The sequence below is a fragment of the Prunus dulcis genome, chromosome 7 (assembly GCF_902201215.1).
Source record: "Prunus dulcis chromosome 7, ALMONDv2, whole genome shotgun sequence".
NCBI lineage: Eukaryota > Viridiplantae > Streptophyta > Magnoliopsida > Rosales > Rosaceae > Prunus > Prunus dulcis.
The window spans coordinates 18,666,272-18,687,285 of record NC_047656.1 but is presented as its reverse complement, the minus strand read 5'-3'; the positions used below and the strand labels follow the sequence as shown (position 1 = coordinate 18,687,285).

At 36.3% G+C, this 21,014-nt stretch overlaps 4 protein-coding genes across 12 annotated transcripts; 2 read left to right on the top strand and 2 right to left on the bottom strand.

Annotated features, from left to right (window-relative positions):
• Positions 1–227: 227 nt before the first annotated feature.
• On the bottom strand, positions 228–1,248 carry LOC117634183 (lachrymatory-factor synthase-like). The gene has a single exon (XM_034368148.1). It carries the CDS (start codon positions 1,079–1,081, stop codon positions 455–457), a length of 627 nt encoding a protein of 208 aa, XP_034224039.1. The 5' UTR covers positions 1,082–1,248; the 3' UTR covers positions 228–454.
• Positions 1,249–1,388: 140 nt separating this feature from the next.
• On the bottom strand, positions 1,389–3,813 carry LOC117634182. 7 transcript variants are annotated; one of them, XM_034368144.1, is made up of 3 exons: positions 3,393–3,813; positions 2,921–3,295; positions 1,389–2,744 (listed from the first exon to the last, which is right to left on the bottom strand). In XM_034368144.1, exon 3 carries the CDS (start codon positions 2,711–2,713, stop codon positions 1,583–1,585), a length of 1,131 nt encoding a protein of 376 aa, XP_034224035.1. In that variant the 5' UTR covers positions 2,714–2,744; positions 2,921–3,295; positions 3,393–3,813; the 3' UTR covers positions 1,389–1,582. The 7 variants fall into 7 exon arrangements, with proteins under 7 accessions (XP_034224035.1, XP_034224036.1, XP_034224033.1 ...); XM_034368145.1 differs by having other exon boundaries at positions 1,389–2,727; XM_034368142.1 differs by having other exon boundaries at positions 1,389–3,105; positions 3,209–3,295.
• Positions 3,814–9,408: 5,595 nt separating this feature from the next.
• On the top strand, positions 9,409–10,369 carry LOC117634440. Its single transcript, XM_034368555.1, has one exon. The coding sequence runs from the start codon at positions 9,505–9,507 to the stop codon at positions 10,135–10,137; it is 633 nt and encodes a 210-aa protein (XP_034224446.1). The 5' UTR covers positions 9,409–9,504; the 3' UTR covers positions 10,138–10,369.
• A 3,129-nt stretch (positions 10,370–13,498) lies between these two features.
• Positions 13,499–20,210, top strand: LOC117633945 (golgin candidate 1). Of its 3 annotated transcripts, none has more exons than XM_034367816.1 (21): positions 13,499–13,756; positions 14,353–14,430; positions 14,621–14,670; positions 14,771–15,535; positions 15,649–15,711; positions 15,942–16,019; positions 16,127–16,330; positions 16,639–16,695; positions 16,802–16,876; positions 16,965–17,036; positions 17,457–17,519; positions 17,605–17,703; positions 18,202–18,273; positions 18,400–18,468; positions 18,607–18,654; positions 18,752–18,847; positions 18,978–19,054; positions 19,223–19,268; positions 19,343–19,441; positions 19,540–19,584; positions 19,726–20,154. In XM_034367816.1, exons 1-21 carry the CDS (start codon positions 13,729–13,731, stop codon positions 19,795–19,797), a joined length of 2,256 nt encoding a protein of 751 aa, XP_034223707.1. In that variant the 5' UTR covers positions 13,499–13,728; the 3' UTR covers positions 19,798–20,154. The 3 variants fall into 3 exon arrangements, with proteins under 3 accessions (XP_034223707.1, XP_034223708.1, XP_034223705.1); XM_034367814.1 differs by having other exon boundaries at positions 13,500–13,756; positions 18,196–18,273; positions 19,726–20,210; XM_034367817.1 differs by lacking the exon at positions 18,752–18,847 and having other exon boundaries at positions 18,196–18,273; positions 19,726–20,210.
• Positions 20,211–21,014: the final 804 nt, after the last annotated feature.

The window sequence follows — 21,014 nt, the reverse complement described above, 5'->3', positions numbered from 1 at the left end:
TTTCTTCAACTCTTATCCCATATTAATACAAACCCACTTCTTCATTAACCTTTGTCTTTGGTAAGTCTTCCAATTCTCTGTTTTCCCACTTCGATTGAATATAATGTCTGAGAAATAGTGAAAATTTAAAAAGAAAATTTTGATTCAGACATAATAGGAAATTATAATTTATGAACAACACAAGCCACGCCCACATGTTTTCTTCTATTCTAATTCCTATCCAAAGATATCAAAAGGAAATAAATTTTACTGCAGGATTTTACATAGTTGATGGATCGACATACTTATCTTTAAATTTTGCACTACATACGAAAACTTAAATAAATAAATAAAGAAGAAGAAGAAGAAAACAGACACAGAAAAACACACATAACACCTTTTCTGCAACAATATTAATGCTGAGCCAAGAGAAATAAAGTCACACCAACAAGGGACAGCAAGACAAGTTATGACTCTATGGTTCCAGCGGCCCAACTTGGAGTTGGAGAGAGGCTTCCATTCTGCTAGCCATGACTTGCAAGCCTGTGCCAATAAACATGTCCAGATCCTCCATTTTCCACCCCTCCACGGGTTCAACTTCATACTTCCACACAATGCTGCAGCCACCCTCCTTTGGAACCACTTGCACAGTTGAAATGTATGAGTTGAACCCAACATTCCCATCTATAATAGAATAGCTAAATATCAGTTGTGCTGGGTCTATAGAAAGCAGCTTCTGCTTGGTCCAATTCACCTTCTCTTGGTCTTGGTCTTGCTCTCTTTTATGGTCAACTGGAGTCTTGAACCCAGCGCAGTAGCGCACACAACCGGGTTGCCCTGATATGCCTTCAATACCAAGGCAAGTTGTGAGAGTTGGGAACCACTTGTGCAGGCCAAAGAAGTCCTCCAAAAGGGGCCACACTTGTTCTGCTTCTGGGCCATTGAGCTCTGCACTAGCCTTGCCTTCCCATTTCAATTGTTTCTCATTCGCCATTCTGTTTTGCAAGAACTCCCAAGTCTGCAAGACCACAACACAAGAAAGAAAGTTAACAATGAATGTTTTTGTTTTTTCCCTTTTCCTTTTGCAAGGATGTCCTAACATCTAAGATGTGGTAGAAGTTGAAGATCATGGAAGGGGACAAAAACATCATTTTCAATTTCTACATAACAGTCCTGCAGTAGTACTATCATAGTTTACACCACACACAAAATCCATTGCTAGTGGTTGCCAGCTCCTCTGTAAATAGAAAAATGACAATGAGATATCTCTTGTAAGTTGGAACCTTGTAACAAGGGCCCCCCAGTTTCCCACTGAGACCTTGTAAGAAAACTTTTTTAAAAAAATTTAAAAAAACCCCAAGATTTACGGGACAATTTCAAAAGTAAGTTCAATAATTCAAGGGACCAGATTGTATAAAACTATCGCCCATTCTCATTTTGTAGGCAAAGAAAATGTCAACAAAGTGCAAAAACAAATTCAGAATTAGATTGTACAATGTCATTCACCAAGGAATGTGCCTCAAGTCACTTTCTACTTTTGTTCTTTTTACTTCTTCGGCTTGTGGAAAAAAACCTGTAATGTTAATGACCCTTTGTTTTACTATTAAAAATCTGAAACTGAACTGCCTCCCTGTGTAGTTTCTGAAATGCTATCGATCCTCGAGGTGTTTGTGTCAACACCAATTCCAGAACTTGTTTCCACCTTTGGTTTCATGTCGATTTTTGAGTCTTCTACTGAGATTTTGCTTTTGGCTTCAAAATCAGCGCCATTTGTTCCTTCTTTAGCTGCAACTTCTTCTTTTATAGTGTTTTCTTTCGTTTCACTTTGATTGTTTGAACTTGAATTCATTTCCTGATGTAGAACCATTGCATGATCATCGCTTGATCCAGTCACTATGGACTCTATGAGATCATTGCCATCTACAGGAACACCATTCTCATCATTAAATCCATGGACTCCATCTACCACTGAATCTGGGCCCTTTAGACTGTCACTCTTCCCTTGACTATGTTGTACTGAAATGTCCTTGTTAGTACTAAAGTCCTCCAATCTCTGTGGCTCTTTCTCTCGGTCCTTTTCATTTTCTTGCTTATCATGATTAACTTGTGAATTTTGCTCGTTTTCCTCTCCAACTTCATCATGACTAATATTCTTCACATCTTTCTCACCGTCGTGATCCGAGATAATTTCCTGTGTATCTCCATGTCTCCCTTGAGAATTTTCTTCTTGCAATGAGTTCTTGTTGAGCCCCACTGGTTCATCATTTCCTTTGTCTTCAACATCAGAATTATCATCTGTAATGTTCAATACTTTGTACTGCATTTCTGTTTCCCTTTCAATTTCTTTTCCTTCACGCCTCCCAAGCTTTCCATGAGCATGATCATCTACTTTGTTAGATTCTGCTTCATTATTCTCTTCAGCAATTTCACCTAACATATCATCTCCAACACCTCCATCTTCTTTCTTTATACTTCCTTCCACAAGATTTACATCTTCTGATCCAGATATACCGCCATCTTTTGACCACCCTGCATTCCCTTTGCGCCCCAAAATATTAGAACCGCGTTCTTCACTAACCTTGTTCTCTGCACTTCCACTATAGGCCTTGTCATGTGAGTACTTCATCTGGTATAGCAACCAGAAGCAAACAACCAAAAGCAATGCAATCTGAAAGACCAGCTTTACCTTCAACCCTTTGGGTCTCTGGTTGCGGCAAGTAGACTGGGAATTCATCAAATTCTGTACAACTGCTTCAAAAGATAAGCTGCTTCATCAATTGAAAGACCTCACCTCAGGAACCAAAAACAAAATTGTAAAAATGACCTCGACATGTACATAAATTGATTTCCTCTGTTTATAATGCAAAGATATAAAGGAACTATATGAAATAAAAACGACAGAACTCAAAATTAAAATAAGCAATAAGGTTTTGTTACCAACATCAGAAATGGAAAGAAAAAAAAACCCTAAACCACTATCAGCAAAGGGTTTGCAACCAGAGAACTTTTATCTTTCGCCCCCTTTTCAAAACCAAACTTGTTCTAACAATTTTCCTTTGGCTTCATATTAGAACTAGATCAGCAGAAACCCTCTGTTTGGTTCCTGAGAAAATACAGCAAAAGGGACTGAAAAATTGGATCATCTGAGTCAACAAAGTCCAAATTAAAGTCAAGTTCATAACTTACAAAAGATCCAATATTTCAGGGTATTAAGAAAATTTGTGCTTACAAATTCAAAACTTTGATTTCTTTCTTTCCCACTATTTCAACAGCAATAGATTACACTCATACTCCTATGTATCACTTTACAGCAGAGCTTCAATAAAAATATAAATGATTCAGAAATTTAGCAAGAAAGCAAAGAAATCCACAAGAAAATATTTAATTTTTCTTTTTAAAAGAGAAAAATTTACCTTCTTATCAATAATGGAAAATCCAATGAACCCGAACCAGGATCAATCTCCGTCCGCGGTTGAAAATTTTCTTCTTCTTTTGCAAAGTTTTGGTTCTTTTGGGCATGTAAGGAAGGATCGAGAAAAATATGAACTAGCGGTTATTTTTGGGGCGTGAACCCCAAAGTACCCCTACTGACCGGCAGATCAGACGCTTTCAGAGATGGGCTTTTCGCAAATAAATTGAAGTAGTGCGGATATTTTGGGGGGAAAAATGAGACGGCTTTCGTGCTTGTTGTGCTCTGGTTGCCGCCTTCGTAAACAACGACTTGCCACTTTCGTCCGCTGGTTGCGGGAATAGAAGACGGGCGTTTCTGACCAATGCGTCCCCCCCACGTGTACAGTCACAAAATTTAGAGTTTCGACATTCTCCAATACTAGGAATTCCAAAATTTGGACCTTAATTATTAGTTGTAGCATATCCCGAAAGTGTCATATATTGGTTGCGGTTGGAACCCAAATTTCCAATTCATGTGATCTATGCATATCAAATCATGGGAAAGTACATTTTCTTCATCTTAATTTGATGATCGAGTTAGGAAAAGTTAGAGAAATTAGTGAGAGATCTTATGTGGTTGAACTTTCAAATTTTTAGAAATTAAATAATCATATTAGAAATAGATGCTAAAGTCTTGAATTTTTACATTGGTTTCACTTAAAATCGGAATTTCCCATCTAACTTACATCCTTATATAAATAGAGATAGAGTTAATTAAACGCCTACTAATTAATTTCTTCTATAGCTATTGTTTATACCATATCTGACCGGCCAATTATTTTGCGACATAGGGAACATGGGACCTACAAAAGAACCTACAGAGCCCAGTCAAAACAACAAGGTGTGAGTCTTCTGCAATTCAGCCCATAAACAAACCATCGACTGGGTTAGCCTTCGGCAACCCAACATGCCAATCCGTCTAAAGAAGGGGCTTGCTAAACCAGACTGGACAAAGGACACATGACATCCTCTCAAGTAATGCCCATAGTTCCACATCGAAATATTACTCGAATGTCATACCTCCTAAGATATATAAATAGAGGCACAAGTCCTCAAAATAAGGTAACTGTTACATTTAGCTACTTAACCCTTACTCTGTCCAAATTGCTATATACTTCGTCATTAAGCTAACTTAAGCATCGGAGAGCCTTCGGTAGGTACCACACAGGTGAAGCAACATCTCTAAATTAGATCCAAAACTAATCATCCATTTTTAGGCATCAACAACTATGTTGATCATAACTTCATATGTAGATAAAACAATGCTTGAAGTAAGTTACACATAAATGAACCTTGCTTGGGATTCATGATATGCATGTAGTCATCACATTCTATTCCTAAGAAAAAACATTACATGTACTCCAAGATACATTTTCTTTTCCTAAAAAATGACATCACATATACTAAATGATCTATTTGTAGAGTGGTTGCATGAAAAAATAAGATCGATCGGTGGATGATCGATATGGATCAACACTAGCTAGCTTCCTGGTGATCATATGTACTTGAAGATAAGGTTTGGGTCTGTAAATAAATGCCGAGATGGACGTTTGAGGCCGCAAAAACAGCACCAACACCAAGCAAACTTTAGGCCACATGGCAACTGTTAAAGGCCAATCCATATGCAACAGAGCCCACCATGAAATCAATTGAACATCAAGCATCTCATGCATAGAGGACTGGAACTGGTAGACGATGGCAAAGTCCCAAAAGCTAGCTAGGTAGCCAGCTGACCTTCATGAATGATTAAGCAAGCAGAGTTTGCCCACAGACGACTTTCAAAACAAGGACATTTCCATGAAAATTACATCCATCGATCCCTGTTTAACCTGTCTTTTGCCGGACCACACCAATAATTTAGGACACTCAAAATATCTAACATATATATATATGCATAATTAATTAATTGTGAAGGAAAAATGATCGAAGTAGGTGTGGTATGGATGGATGTGGAAGCAAAGAAATGAGTGGCGCTTTGTATGGCTTATGTTTGTATGCCCTAAGCTATGACACTATTAATGCATCTTCTAGGTATAGCTAGATATCATAGAATGGTGGACGTTCTGACCAACTTGTCAAGCTCTTAATCAATTTTAATGTCGTCTTTAGTCTCTTTCTTCGTCTTCCCAAGTTTGGAAACTGTATATGTCCCTGCCGTGTTGATCACTCTCTATAATTGTTGGCCTAATAATACATATATATATATATATATATATATATGTAAGTTCTTGACTTTGATCATATATATTATCTTTAATTAATTGCATGTAAACATCATAAGACAAGTTGGTTTTGATTGTTAAGTTAACCCAATCAATGGGAAAATATGCTTCGAGGAAGAGTACTAGTCGAACAAGTTAAATTTATATTGTAGACGCGATGCATCAGACACTTATAAACAAACATGTAAAACTCATATATGATACAAATTCAAATCCTCCTGAACTTTTTATTATTTTCTTTTGGTTTCTTTTTCCTCACATAGGATGTAGCACACAACACTATTAATTAAGACCATTAAGTTAATGTTAGGATATAATTTCCCACGAAATTAGGGACCCTCGAAACCTAAAAGCACTTCAAACTTCAAACCAATCCTAATTCGTAAAGTCCCCACATAAAGTGCTTCATTTCAATAAAACACACACTTTGTTCTGCACTTCTTCCACTCGAAGTAAAGACGAAAAGTGAGTTGCCTATGATTTATTGAACGAAAAAGGAAAAACATGCACTGCCCTACTGATGTTGACTGGTTTGTTTGGTTGTCTTTCCTATATTAATTTTAGGAAAGCAGAAAGGATACCAGCAAATGAAGGTGCTTAATTAAACTAATTATCTTAAGCTAAAAAATCAAATGGATTAATACTTTTTCTTACGGTCCCATCGGCTGTCTAACCCGGGCTTAATTTTTTTTCCCTATAGTTAGTATGTAGGTTATAGGGTTTAGCTCAATCCAAAATTAACAATTCATCCTTAAAATAAATTTAGTCCACTTTATTTTGAAATCATGAGTCTGTCAACTTTCAAACCTTTTTGTTTTTCTTTCCGGAAAAGGAGCAATGAATGAGAAGCAAATAAAAAACATGTCTTCAATTACTCTCTTATGTGAACACTTCTATATATAAGAAAACAAATTTAATCAGAAAGGGGGGGAAAAAAAAGAGGCACAGCTAGTTTTGCCTGATATTTGTCTACAGCTTATGCAAGCTTACATCCATTACAATTTAAACTTAAATTCTAGGCTGGAAAGTAGAAATTTCAAACTTAAAATAAGACCACAAGTCCCCGACAATATTAAAGAGTTGGCAACTTAATTTGATAAAAAAACATGCCCCATAAATATTATATATTTACCCCCACCCCAATCACCCAAAATAAAATAAATAAATAAATAACAAATTATTGCATGCATGATCAATATATATATAAAAGAAGCCTTCAAATTAGACAACCATCATCAGTACTAGGATTCCTTCGTGGGCACTGCTCATTGGTGGAATTTAAAGTCTAGAAAAGCCTTTAGGTTTCGTTCGTGACCCAACCCCAAAGTAATTTCACTGAAGACCATGAAAAAGAAGATTTTTTTCATTTTCCTTTTCCAAAGTTATATGCAGCCTTTTCTTTTGTTTTTCTGGAAGGGCAAAGTTGTATGTAGCTGAGTGCGTGGGATTCGGAATGGTGGCTCGTTCATCACCACAAAAATTGATTATGGTTTAATAGTTCTAGAAGCTACTGATGATCATCCAAAGTCGGCTCCGTCCAATCATTTTCACTCGGCTAACACACATGCCCAATTTGCATGACTAATTAGACAGCGTTGATAACTAAATCACTAACCCTGACAGGTTGCACATTTTTAGTTTTCATTAAATTCTCACTATTTGATATGAGCAAACGACAAAGACAATATCGACGTGTGTAGGGAAATAATTATTAATTGTTAATTGTATGCATCAACAGTTCAAAATTATTTATCCTACATATACAAAAGTAAAACTATCGATCTTTATACGCACATTTCTCAAAACGATCTCTCACACATCAACAAGGACTCAAAGTCCACCACCCTACATGCTCCACATTCTATTATATATCATATGCCGGGACAGCACGCAAATCAATGTTGTGTAGCACAAGTGAATTTCCAAGCAGGTTAGGTGGAAGTCGATCGTGAAAGATAAAGCATTTTGTTTGGGGTTGAAAAGAAGGAAAAGCTAGCTAGCAAGCAAGATGGGTACCAAATTATGCTTTTCTTTGTCAAGTCGACAATGTTTTCTTAGCATTTTCATCATGAAAACGTGTACATCGTAATAGGTTAGCTAATTCAGGTGGCGAAAAACTGGCGAAAAAGGATCCAATTTATTGCCCCAATGATATCCTTCGAGGAGAAGAAAAAATAATAATAGAATATATCGCAGGGTTTCTTGCTTTCTTCAACAGAAACTACCAATACTATTTGTTGGGTACACATAAAGGTTGGTTTTCATATATGCCGTGTACGGTGAAAGATTCATTTGGGAATGAAACAGATGGCCACGTGTTCAGAGTAGGTGCTCTTATTCAATCCTGTCAACCTTGTCAGGCTGGCTGGGTCCAAGTCCAACCCCCGATCTCTCTCATGGGAGCTGTAGCAACCAAAATTTTCAACGCAATTGTCTAATGCCTGCTGCTTCGAAAAACACCATTTTTACCCGGCGAAAGTGATGTCAAATTCAAATGCTCATCATTATATCGATTAATTACTGATCATAACTAAGTTACATATTGCCTATGAAGGTTAACTGGTGCTTGAAGTAAGCCACGTCACCAGAATTTATTCCAATTATTTTTGCTCACAATTTTAATTTAAGGTGTATCATTATTTTTTTTTAACACTTAATTAGCACGTGTTTATGAATATAACCATAATTACATAAATACAAAATAAATAATTAACTATACTTATGTCAATGAACATGTGCAAAACGTTGAGAAAGATGATAATGGTACACATTTAGTTATAATGTTGAACAAAAATATTTCTGAATTAAATGGCAATTATGGAGTCAAAATGACTATTTATGTATGTTAATTAATTTAAATCCGCATTGCCCTACGACATTAACTAACTTGGAACCAATTTGATTTAACGTAAGAATAATGGAAATTTGGGGCTAATAAAAACACATTTAAAATCGACTATTGATCGAGCTAAGCTTTGGGTGAGTCTCAAGTCTAATCGACTAATTCCTGCAATCTTTACCTCTTGCCTATATTGTAACAAAAAACTGGTTGGTTTTCCTAATTTCTTTTTTAATTTTTTGCATTTTATTTCGTTTGATGTCAGGAGAACATCAAAATATGTATGATCCTTCTAAGAACATGATGGATCCAAATGCCCTAATTGTGTTTTTAGTGCTTAATTATATCATACTAGCTAATATGAATTTTGATTTCTAATTAGGGACTTGAACAAAAATTATTTCAAAATTTTTTATATTTATAATACAAGCACCAAAAACACAAATAGATGGAGGATTCGCATTTCGAAAAAGGCCAAGATATGAGTACCTTATTCCAAAAGGCTTATGTTTGACACTTGGGACCTTCCCAAAATATCTTTAATCATTGAATGTGGGAGCATACTTAAGTAATTTGGTTCCACCCTAGGGGCCTTCTAGTAATCTGTCTAAGCCAAACAATCATATAAACCACTAAAAAAAAATCAATCAAAACACAAATTATTGCAAATTGTCACCAAATTCCTCTCACTTAGGAATGCCTATGTCCTCACTCATCCACACGCGTGAGACAAACACTCTCCACTTTATTTTGCCTTTTTTAATTTTCTTCTCTTGAGACTGCAACAACACGCACCATAAAAGAGATTGAAACACATCTCCTCCACCATATAATTATCATCTTAATCTTTAATTATTAAATAATAATTTCCAACCCCTTTAAATACCTCCCCTCCCTCACCCTTACAAGCTCGAACCAACCAAAAAAACCCTTCTAAATTTCCAATCATCTCTCTCTCTCTCTCTCTCTCTAAGACAAAAACTCTCTCTTTCTCCCTCTCACTCAATTATACAAATGGAAGTGGAACCAAGCCCACCCATGGTGGCCAAAAAATTGTGGAACTTATTACGCATAGTGTTCTTCATGGTGAGAAAAGGGTTATCAAAGAGCAAGCTACTTGTTGACCTCCATTTAATGCTCAAACGCGGCAAGCTTGCAGGCAAGGCCATGGCCCACAACCTCATGCTCCACCACTCCTCCGGCTTCAGCTGCCGCTCCAACGACGCCGTTTCCTTCATAACACCACGAGAATACGAGTTCAGCTGCAGCAACAGCCCCGCCATTCACAACCCTTTTCATTTCAACAAGCGCAACAAACACCACCACCACTATTTTACCAAGACCACCAGAGCCTACCAATACGACGACGTTACCACAATGACTGCGGTTCAGAAGGTGCTGGAGATGCTAAACAATGAGATGGTGGCGGAGGCGTCGCCGTTAGTGACGTTGCCGGGGTTTGGGAAGAGCCCCATGGTGAGGCAGCTGAGGATAACGGACTCTCCGTTTCCGTTAAAGGAGGAAGGGGATAGCCAGGTGGACAAGGAAGCTGAGGAGTTTATTAACAGGTTTTATAAAGATCTCAAGTTGCAGAAAAGATCGGCTGTTCTTGAATCTCCATCATACCATGCCATGCGTGGTCGATGAAATTATCAGTGGACCAAAAATTATTAATTTCATCTTCAGCAATGCATGGTTAATTAATTTGCTTTTGCCACCGTATCAGCTTTGTGATTTGCACATAAAAGTATCCTCACACACGCAAGGAATTTTTGTATTTGCCGGTCATATATGCATGTAACGTTGCTCGACTTATGTATATGAATCTCGTTTGTACCATATAGCAAGATTCTGAGTGCATATTGTGCCAAATTATTTATATATGACCGGCACATACGACACACGTTGAGTGTTAATTAACATTTTTAGTTTTCTAATCATGATATGGGAATTGGGTACTAGCTAGATTGCTTAATGTGAGGATGTTGTAGCTGCTTTAGACTTGTAGGTTTAGATGAAACCGAGGCTCTTTGGAGCAATAATTTTGATTCTTATCCACTAGATGTGTTTTTACCTTCTTTTTTTGTTGTCTTAATGTGTTTGTTGGTAATAAAAAGGAGAAAAAGAAAAAGGGTGTTGTTGTGTGAATCTCTCTCTTCTTTTTATAAAGCTATAGAGAGCCCTTTGTACCTACTGCGACTAATTGCCTGGCAAAGGAGCTCTAAAGAGAGAGCGTTATGTTTGTCTTGACCTCGTGTGTGAGTTTTTAATGTATTGCCTTTCCAGGTTGGTGAGTAGGAGCTTTGGATTTATTAGTGTTTAGGGTTTGTCTGTCCAGTCCTCGTTTGTGATGGCGATACTAGTGGTTCTGGTCCAGTTTGGTTACGTTGTTAGAGGGTCACTACCAATGCAATGAACTGGACATTAAAGATCGCCACAAATTTTCATTTGCAAGGTAATTTACATATACATGGTGGTGGCCATGGCCAGCTAGCACAAATTTTAGGTCACATATATACTAACCCTCATAATTGGTTTGGAGTATAGTTATAACTTATGTATATATATCCATCTAATTTTTAGGTATTTCTTTAAAGATCTGTACCTTTTATAATTGTAGTTTATTTAAAGAATTTTTCAATAAAAATAGACTATATATATATAATATGCTGATTTGTAGAAATACATATATAAAATGGCGGATATGAACACTAGTCAACTGAAATCCTCCGGCCTATTATTGTTTTGGTTTTAAGGTTAATGAAAGATGCAAGAGAGTTAGCTTAGGTATAGTAGTGGTTAATCAAATCATGGTTTTAAATTCGATAAGAAATATCAAAATTGACAGCAACTTTGTCTTTAGTTTTGTTTAGTGCATGCTCGTGCTCCATCTAATAGATCTTCACAAGATGCGGGGCCAGGTTACAGTTAAGACAAAGGGGCAATCACTTCACTAGACAAGCTAATACACAATTGATTGTATATATTAAACTATTTATTTTTTAATTATGTTTTTATCAAATTGATTACATTAAACTTAAAATATTGAATAATCATTCTATGCTGATCAATTTCAGTCTTGAACTTTTTATTTTCCTTCATATTATTATTATTATTATCCTCCTTTGCCTTTTTCATTTCAACTATATTTATTAATACGTAATATGGTGGGTCCATCTCACTTTTTCTTTTTTGCATATTGACTTTTCAAAAAGTAAAAAAATAATATTTAGAGGTGCCCAACGTCGCATTACCAAAGTCTTTTACTTGTTATCAGAATGCTACATTGCCCCAAAACATCCTAAAACATAAAATAAATTAAATAGACGAAACAAAGGAACAAATTAACAACTACCACTCTTGAAATTAACCTTGTCTAACAGATCACGAGCACAAAACTTCATTCAAAAATATGAATTACCATGTTGTAACCTTGTCTAAACCCATATATATATATATATTGATATGGACTTAGTTAAATTGGTTAGAGTATATGTACTTTCAACTCTGTACCCGAGTTCAAATTCCCCTCCATATAATTTAGATTAAATTAAAATAGAATATCGATTGTATAAACTCCTAAAAAATAGCATATATATTCTATGAATAGTTTTGCGCAATTAGCATGGCTTTGTACATGATGTCCGATCTATCTTTATTAAAAATAGAATTATCGATATGTCATCAATAAGATATCGATATTATTACTGCAACTAAAACATACCGACATATATAATAACAATACATTTTCACCAACACCAATATTGATGCACATACATGCATACATATAATATGAAAATGCATCTTAAAGTTTCTCCAAACTATATAAAAGTTTACAAACTAAAACGAGCTACTTACTTAACAATTGTCGGCTTTATAGATCTTGAGGAGTAAAAGAAATAAAAAATGGTAAAAAAGAAACGAAGAGAATGACTCTAATTATAAAGAGTAGGTGAGAGATTGTGATGTATGGTTGCATGATTGAAGAAAAGTCTCCCTCAAGCACTAAAGAGCCTCCTCTCTCAGTCTCTCTCTCGCCCTTCTCCCATGCTTATCTTGCAAATGAATGCAACTATATATGTACAGATCATCATTAAATTAATATTCATGGTTATTAACTTTTCTTCTTCTTCTTTTTTTTTTTAAATTTATTTATTTATAATTTTTTTTAAATTTTTGAAGTTTAATTTCTGAATTTTTGAAGAGCCAATGCCAGTCTTTGTAGACATGCGCCATGCATGATTACTTGACATCGACTGTTTGACATGGACACACAAATTAATTGTTAACCACTTTCTCTTTCAATTTCCAAAATTTGATTCAACCATTAATTAATTGTACGTGATAAAATCTTGAGATTCTTATAAAGTTCATTGCCCAAAATAATTATACAAAGTTTGAGTGCCACATTTTGTGGTTTCTGAATATCCCTGTCAAAATCCAGCGTCCACGCAACTTGATTTTCAGTTAATAGAAAATTAGAAATATGGTCAATTAAACCCGAAATTTTATTAATCTCTTTATTTGATAACAATACTTTGAGAACGTCACATATAATCCTGCAGGATTCTATAGTGGGGGTCTTATTAAGGACCTTAAATGAGGCCATATCTCCTACTCGTTGAATGAAATTAATTAACTAGTAATTGAATCAAATTTGTTAATTTGATTCAACGGTTAAGAAATATGACTTCACCCAAATAAGGCCCTTACTGTAGGTGACTCATTTAATCCCATGATAACTTTACAAATTAGAAAAAGACCCTTCAAGCCCAATTTTTAAATTAAAAAAATGGTAACACACTAAAAACTGATTGAAAAATGACGAGTGCCTAGCTAAAGAAGTAATGGAGAGGCCGATTAAATTTGGGCCTGAGTTTCGAGGTTGACAAGATTTGAAGGCCCGTATTGCTTTTGTTGGATGGGCTCGCAACTTGGGCCAAGCCCATTTATCAACCCACCAAGTCCCTACACATTAGCCCAAATACGGATACGGTGGTCGTGATCTCACCTGAACAACTTCGTCTCTCTGTTTCTGTTCTTTCTTCAGTTTTACTCGTTAGCGCAAAACCTTCTCAACTAACTGCGTCACGAGTCACGACTGCCTTCTTCACACCTTGCGAGTTGAGGGGACGCATTTCACGAAGTTTGATAATCTCTTCCCATTTCTTACATGGAAGCTCCATTAGTCGGTCTCTAAGCCACGGTTGTTGCTAGATCCGAATTCGGTTTGTTCCAATGTCTTCCTGGCTCAAAGCTGCTGAAGGTTTGGATCTTCTGTTCTTTCTCTTAATTTGCTGGTTTTTTTAATATTTAATTTGGTTTTCATTTAGATTTGGAATATGTTTAGGGTTTGATCTTATGCTGATTGAAATTATTCGAGGTGTTTAGTGGATGATATAATGCGGGACGATGTTTGGGGTTGTTAAGCATAAAGTAGCAATAATGGGGTTAGGTTTAGATTTGCATGTCTGATAATTGCGATGCCGTTGGCATTGGGTATTTGTTTCTTGAATAGCATTTTGGAGTTAATTGTTGAATATCGAATTCAGTTTGGACATATTTGCATGTCTGATAAACCCAAAAACTGGGAGTTGCCACATTTCATGAATTGTGTGAAATGACATGAAAGTGAGCTAGAGAAATTTGGTCAGCTCAGTCTAGGTCCCTGGTTCAGTTCAAGACTAGTTTCTTGAGTTTTCATCAAAAAAGAAAAGAGCGCCTGCACCATCCATATGAACAATACGATCATTTATTCTCTATATCATTCTTGTACAAGCCCCACATCAAAATCCTTATAATAATGTGTCTTTTCTTCTGCCCTTGATGTGTAAAATTTTATCACCTTTACTCTGGCCTCAGATCTGTTTGAAGTTGTCGATCGGAGGGCAAAGCTGGTTGTCAGTGAGTTAGACGATCAATTGGCTACCCAGTCACCAGGTATTATCTTTGAATTGTCTTGGAATCTCCCATCCCTAGCCTAAGTCCTTTTGAGTTGGGATGACACCAAGTGACTTTACCCACTTATCTAGTTGGTCCCTTCTCTTTTTCTTTTCTTCTTTCCTAAAATGTACTGTTAAGACGCCTCATGTTTGTTTCTAATTTTTATTTTTGTCTTCCTCTTGTGAAGCTTCCAATGGGCAAGGATCTCAAGCCAAGAGGAAAAAGTCAAAGACCAAGGTATTGCCAGATTACCTATGAAAATACGGAGTACTGTTTCACAAACGCACATACATAGAAATTTATCAACTTCTTTGTCTCACACATTGGTTGTTTGCAGGCTCAAAAGAGACAGTCCATGAATGAATCTCCTAATACAAGTGATTCTGCACGCGAACAGATAAGTATATTGACATCACAAGTAGATGCGACTCCTGAAATAGACAGTGATGCTCATTTAAATAACAATGATGGGACACCATCGGTAAATCCTTCAAGTCAACCCATCAATGAGAAGCAACAGAATCTTGAGAAAGATTCCACAGTAAGCATTCCTTTAACAGAGACAACAGCAATTGAAGTTGGTCAGAATAATGCTCATGAAGCAGAAGCGTCAACAACTAGTACTGATAAGGAAGCTGTTACTTCAACTTCAAATGGTGAGCTTGTCAATGAGATTCCTCCAGATGGTCATGAAGAACATCCTTTTCCATTATCTGCCAAAGAAGTTGAGGTTGTGGATGAAAACCATCAAGTTGAATCAGTTGATGCTGGCCAAGAAAACAAATCTAGAGACGCAGATGTACATCCAGAAACTGACCAAAATAGAACAGAGTCTACAACTACCACTGCCATCAGTAACAGAGAAACTCAATCTAAAGTTGCTGATGTTAATGAGGAACCAGTAATTGAGCAAAGTAAGCAAGTTGAGCATAAAGCTGGTAGCACTCCTGTGAAAGTACAGGAACAGGATCAAAGTAGGCAAGTTGAGCATAAAGCTGGTAGTACTCCCGCGAAAGTACAGGAACAGGATCAAAGTAGGCAACTTGAGCATAAAGCTGGTAGCACTCCTGTGAAAGTACAGGAACAGGATCAAATTGAGGAGGTAAGTTATTTACTATGAGGTGAATATCTCGCATACTTCATTTATTTTGGCTGTGAATCTTGTTGCCTTGCCATTTAGGCTATTATTGAGTAGTTTTTTTAGTTGGTGTGCAGGCCCAAGGATTGCTTAAAACTGCTGTTTCCACTGGTCAGTCTAAAGAGGCAAGGTTAGCAAGGGTAAGCCCTATTAATTTCTGTTTTTCTTCATTGTTTGTTTGATATTACAGTCATAATTTGAAGTAGGAATGCCACTTTTCTTTCAGTTAGTCTCTCAGAAAAGGTCACCTTAAATCAGATGAACCTGTTTCACACATACTCTAACAAGCTTTTTCCTCCTTTAGAAGTTTTGTACTGGTTAGAAATTTTCGGTTTCAATGCTTTGTTAATCCGTTGGTTATCATTGATAGGTTTGTGCTGGACTTTCGTCCCGACTTCAAGAATACAAATCTGAAAATGCACAGCTAGAGGAACTTCTTGTGTCAGAGGTGAGACAAATTCCTGCTATATTTCAAGGATTAAGTGAATAACTAACCGTAGAGGCATATGATATATTTATTGCTTTGGTCTTACTTGTTGACTGCTATTTTGATAGAGAGAGCTGAATAAGTCATATGAAGCTCGCATAAAACAGCTCCAGAAAGATTTGTCAGCATCCAAAAGTGATGTGTCAAGAATAGAGTCAAATATGGTTGAGGCCTTGGCTGCAAAGAATTCAGAAATTGAGGCACTTGTCGGTTCCATGGATGCACTGAAGAAACAGGCTGCTTTGTCTGAAGGAAATCTGGCTTCGCTGCAGGTTTCATTACACCCACCACATTTAATTATGGATGTATAATATTCCTTTCCTCGTATCCTCTCTCTCTCTGCCACTGTCAGTGGTACACAGTGAGAAGAGGCTTTAGTAATACTAAGGGCTCATTTGCTTACCATGTTCAACTTTTTCAGTATTCTATTCAGTATTCTATTCTTCTACTTATTTGGCCTACCCTTTATAGAAACTGGTGCAACTTTGGATTCTCTTGACTTATATTTTCGACTGGTTGAGGCTTTGGTAATAGTTAGAGTTTATTTTGAATTAATTAATTAATTAATTTTATATATCAGGCGAACGTGGAGTCTATCATGAGAAATAGGGAACTATCCGAGACAAGGATGATGCAGGTGAGATTGTATGGTGCTTCCTTGTTTGTATTTGGACCTGTAGCATATACTTGCATATACTGCTTTTATTATTAGATTCTGAAATTAGAGAGAAAATATTCTTCAGGCTTTACGAGAGGAGTTGTCTACTGTAGAACGGAGAGCAGAAGAAGAGCGTGCCGCACATAATGCTACCAAAATGGTTTGTATCTACAACAAACTATTAATAATAATTTTCTGTCTCCCTGGTTGTTTTCTTGCACTCTGATGATCACTTTCTTGTAAAACAGGCTGCAATGGAAAGGGAAGTAGAATTGGAACACAGAGCCCTTGAGGCATCCACAGCCCTTGCTAGGATCCAGGTAAAGTAAGCCCTTTTCAAGTTTGTGACTCTTTGTATTAATGAGAATACTTTTACCCCATTGTTTTTTAATGAGATTATTATTTTTTATTCTCCATGTCTCTGTAGACTGTATGTTTACTACCCTTCTTAGTTTGCTTTTAAATGAACCATGTAGCAATGCAACTGCATGTAAGGTTTTTATATCTAATGAATGTGTTACCTTTTGATTCTTTACAAATTTTTGTTCTTCATTGAGATTTTTATCAAGGGAATTATACTTTGTGTAAGTATCTATGAAGTTAAGAGTTCGGCCTACAATTCATTGTTCTGTCTAGGAAGATGTTGCATTTTCTTGTGTTTCTGTTTTTTTTCCAAGAGCAACATAAATCTGTGAGTTTGACCATAATTTACTGATTGTTGTAAATGCTTCCCTATTCAGAGAACAGCAGATGAGAGGACAGCAAAGGCATCGGAGCTTGAGCAGAAGATGGCATTGCTTGAGGTAGAACAAACATTCTAAATTATTTTGTATTGATGTTTCTGTTCATTGGTGGAGCTTCTTGGATAATAGTACTATATGCCATCAGGTTGAATGTGCCAATTTAAACCAAGAGCTGCAAGATATGGAAGCTCGTGCTCGGCGCGGGCAAAAGAAGTCACCAGAAGAGGCAAATCAAGTGATTCAGGTATTCCTTCTGTTGATTTTACATCTGAACTCCTTTTCATATTTTCGATTCAATAGTTCAGTTGGAGAATTTATTTTTCTTGATCCCAGAAAATTGCTACATTTTATTTATACTTTGAACTTCAAGTGAGAATTTTCCCACTTGGCAATAAGTACTGTCTCATTGTCACATATATCATGTGTTAGAAGTACGAATCCAAATTTTTCTTTGGCCGGTGTATGAACTCTCTTTCTCATGCCAGGATTTTTATAGGCGTGATATTCTTTGTTGTATCTTTAGTCTGATATTTAGAACATTGCCAAGCTTCTAACTCCAGTAATTTTAATTGTTTTGTTTGCCTGCAATCTAAATAGCATAGAAGGACAACTTGTAATTGTTTATGTGCATTATTCATTCTGATATATTATAGAGTGCTTTAGTATGGGCACAATCAGTTGAGGATGATTAAATACCACTGTATTATTGTACTCACTTACAGTAATGGATGCTAAGATGCAGGCATGGCAGGAAGAAGTGGAACGTGCACGCCAAGGTCAGAGGGATGCAGAGGGAAAACTTTCTTCTTTGGAGGTAAGTGTCCTTTGTTTTTTGCCTAACAGTTTTGTTATGATCAATTTTTTGATCTTTGTGTTTTGAATTTATTTGCCTCGTTCGACAACTTGTTTTTATAACACTTATTGATATGCTTGATTTCAGGTTGAAATGCAAAAAATGAGAGTTGAAATGGCTGCCATGAAGAGGGATGCAGAGCATTACTCGCGTCAGGTGATATCTGCTCTCTCTCTCTCTCTCTCTCTCTCTCTCTCTCTCTCTCTCTCTCTCAGAAATGTATAATGAGTTCTACTAGGTATGAATTATCCTTAAGCACTATGTTATTTACTGGTTATATTTGCCATTTTGTAGGAACACATGGAGCTAGAGAAGCGCTACCGTGAACTAACTGATCTATTGGTAATCTCACTAAAAAAAAAAAAAAAAGTACTTATTTACATGGTCAGTTACATATCGGTACTATATGAAGAGATGTCTTATTCCATCTATTATTCAGTACTACAAGCAAACACAATTAGAAACCATGGCTAGTGAAAAAGCTGCAGCTGAGTTTCACTTGGAGAAGGAATTGAAGCGTCTCCAGGAAGCTCAGGTCTGTCCCTAGGTGTTTTATGCTGCTTGGTTGATAGGCTTTATATAGATTCTAGAGTCCAGTTTTGTTTTTATTTTCAAAAATCACATTTTTTTCCCTTCTGTATTTAAATTCACTTTATATTGAACAGGTAGAGGCAGAAAGGAGTAGAGTTCCCCGTCGAGCATCAGCATCCTGGGAAGAAGATGCTGAAATGAAGGCACTTGAGTATGTTGACTCGCTAAGTAATGCGTTTTCTTTCTTTATACTTTGCCATCATCTATCCCCTACATCTTTACTTCAATGCACTTGCATACATGTTAGTTTATAAATGTATGTTATGGCTTCATAGTTATTTTAGTTTTTGGAAGCTTAATAAAAGAAAAAAATTTGCAGGCCTCTTCCCTTGCATCACCGTCATATGGTTGGGGCAAGCGTACAGGTACATATTTTCTTATCTATCATTATTCTTGATCTCCTTTTCATACTCTTTAAGTTTCACCTTGTCTCATCCAGTTGCAGAAGGCAGCAAAACTATTAGATTCAGGAGCTGTCAGGGCCACAAGATTTCTCTGGCGTTATCCAACAGCTCGACTTATCTTGCTATTCTACCTGGTAAAACAGTTAAACATGCGTTTAAAGAGTCTTAACTATGCAGACATACTATGTGGAGTGAATCAAATCACAAAATAACCAGAATAATTCATGTGCAGGTATTTGTACATCTCTTCTTGATGTATTTGCTGCATCGCCTTCAGGTATGCATACTACTTCATCGCAATTTGTATAAGAAGCTATGATTCCAATTACATATCATATTAGTAACGAACGTGTTTATAACCTCTTACTTTGATGAAGTATACATAGCTAGCTCTTCTAAATGTGTACTTTATATGCAGGCACAAGCGGACAATTTTTCCGCAAGAGAAGTTGCAGAGTCTATGGGACTTGCTAACACTAACTTACCATGATTGGGTAGAAGCAACTCATGCCACACCCACAAAAATCTTCTCAAGTTCAACAAGCATAGAATGCGCCAAGAGTGCTGCGTCTAATATCTAATTATAAGAAGTAAACGGAAGCAAGTGAACCTTGATTGTCGAGTGAAGATATATATGATGGTTTTATCTCCATTCTTTGTCGAGGATGCGCATGCAAAATGTTGATATCCTAATAATGTTTGTGAGGCAGGCACTGCTTGCTTGCGTTGTACATCCAAACCAATATTGCTTTCTGCATTGCAGATGTGAAATTTTCTTACAAATATATATATAGCAACTGCTGATTCTTTCATTATATTCTTAGTTTGTATTTGTTCAGGAATTACTTGGTGACTTGAACTTGTGAATGTGAAATACACATGTATGTATATTCATCATTATTATATTATCAGAGGTTCAAAAGCAGAGGTTGGAATTTGCAAAAAGTCATTTTTGGTCCCGTGTTTTCAATTTGGTCATTTGTGTCTATGTGGTTATTAATTCCAAGCAATCCTTCCAATTTCTGTCAAATTTTTTCTAACTGCCAGTACTTATTGAGGGGAATTATTAAAAAATTCATCTCTTTTGAAAATAAACAATATTAATATAATTATAAAAAAGTACAATTTCAAAATTAAAATAAAACCTCTCCCCTTCTCCTCCCAACCCCAACCAGCCACCACCTCCATGTATCCCCCCAAAAAAGTTCACTTTCCTGGTCAGAAAAGCCATGACTCCCGTTTGATCGACCTCTTTAAAGAGAAAGATAACACAGGAGAATCTTGAGCTGCATGGAAGTGGCGGGTTTCTTTTCTCTTCTTTTTTTGTTCTGGATAGCGGGTTTCTTTCTTTCCCATACATATGATGTAACTTCTGGTATGAAACAATCAATGGATTAGTTAGTATAAAAGCGAAAGCTTAAAGCTCATAGGAAAGTAAAAGTTGAAAGGAAGATAGACTTGGTGACGACGTAAAAGTTGAAAGGAAAATATCTTACTTGGTGATGAAGTATTTGCAAACTTCTCAAGTCATGAACGGTACTAAGATTGGTGCAGAAAAAAAAAAGGTACCAAATTTTGATTTTGGTGGCTATAGTTTGGCCAAAGTTCCACTTTATTCTCTACAACTTTAATAGTCACTATTTGAACCCAATAATTTATAAATTGTTGTAATTTAAAGACAATAACCTAATTTTTGTTATTGTTTTA

What these genes read in the sequence shown, in the direction of transcription:
- LOC117634183 (XM_034368148.1), bottom strand. Translation starts at nt 1,081, where the DNA reads ATGTTAGGACATCCTTGCAAAAGGAAAAGGGAAAAAACAAAAACATTC.
- LOC117634182 (XM_034368144.1), bottom strand. Translation starts at nt 2,713, where the DNA reads ATGAATTCCCAGTCTACTTGCCGCAACCAGAGACCCAAAGGGTTGAAG.
- LOC117634440 (XM_034368555.1), top strand. Translation starts at nt 9,505, where the DNA reads ATGGAAGTGGAACCAAGCCCACCCATGGTGGCCAAAAAATTGTGGAAC.
- LOC117633945 (XM_034367814.1), top strand. Translation starts at nt 13,729, where the DNA reads ATGTCTTCCTGGCTCAAAGCTGCTGAAG. An exon ending in CAGAGCATTACTCGCGTCAG is followed by an intron (nt 18,469 to 18,606) that starts GTGATATCTGCT and finishes GCCATTTTGTAG; the next exon opens with GAACACATGGAGCTAGAGAA. An exon ending in AGCGTCTCCAGGAAGCTCAG is followed by an intron (nt 18,848 to 18,977) that starts GTCTGTCCCTAG and finishes TATATTGAACAG; the next exon opens with GTAGAGGCAGAAAGGAGTAG.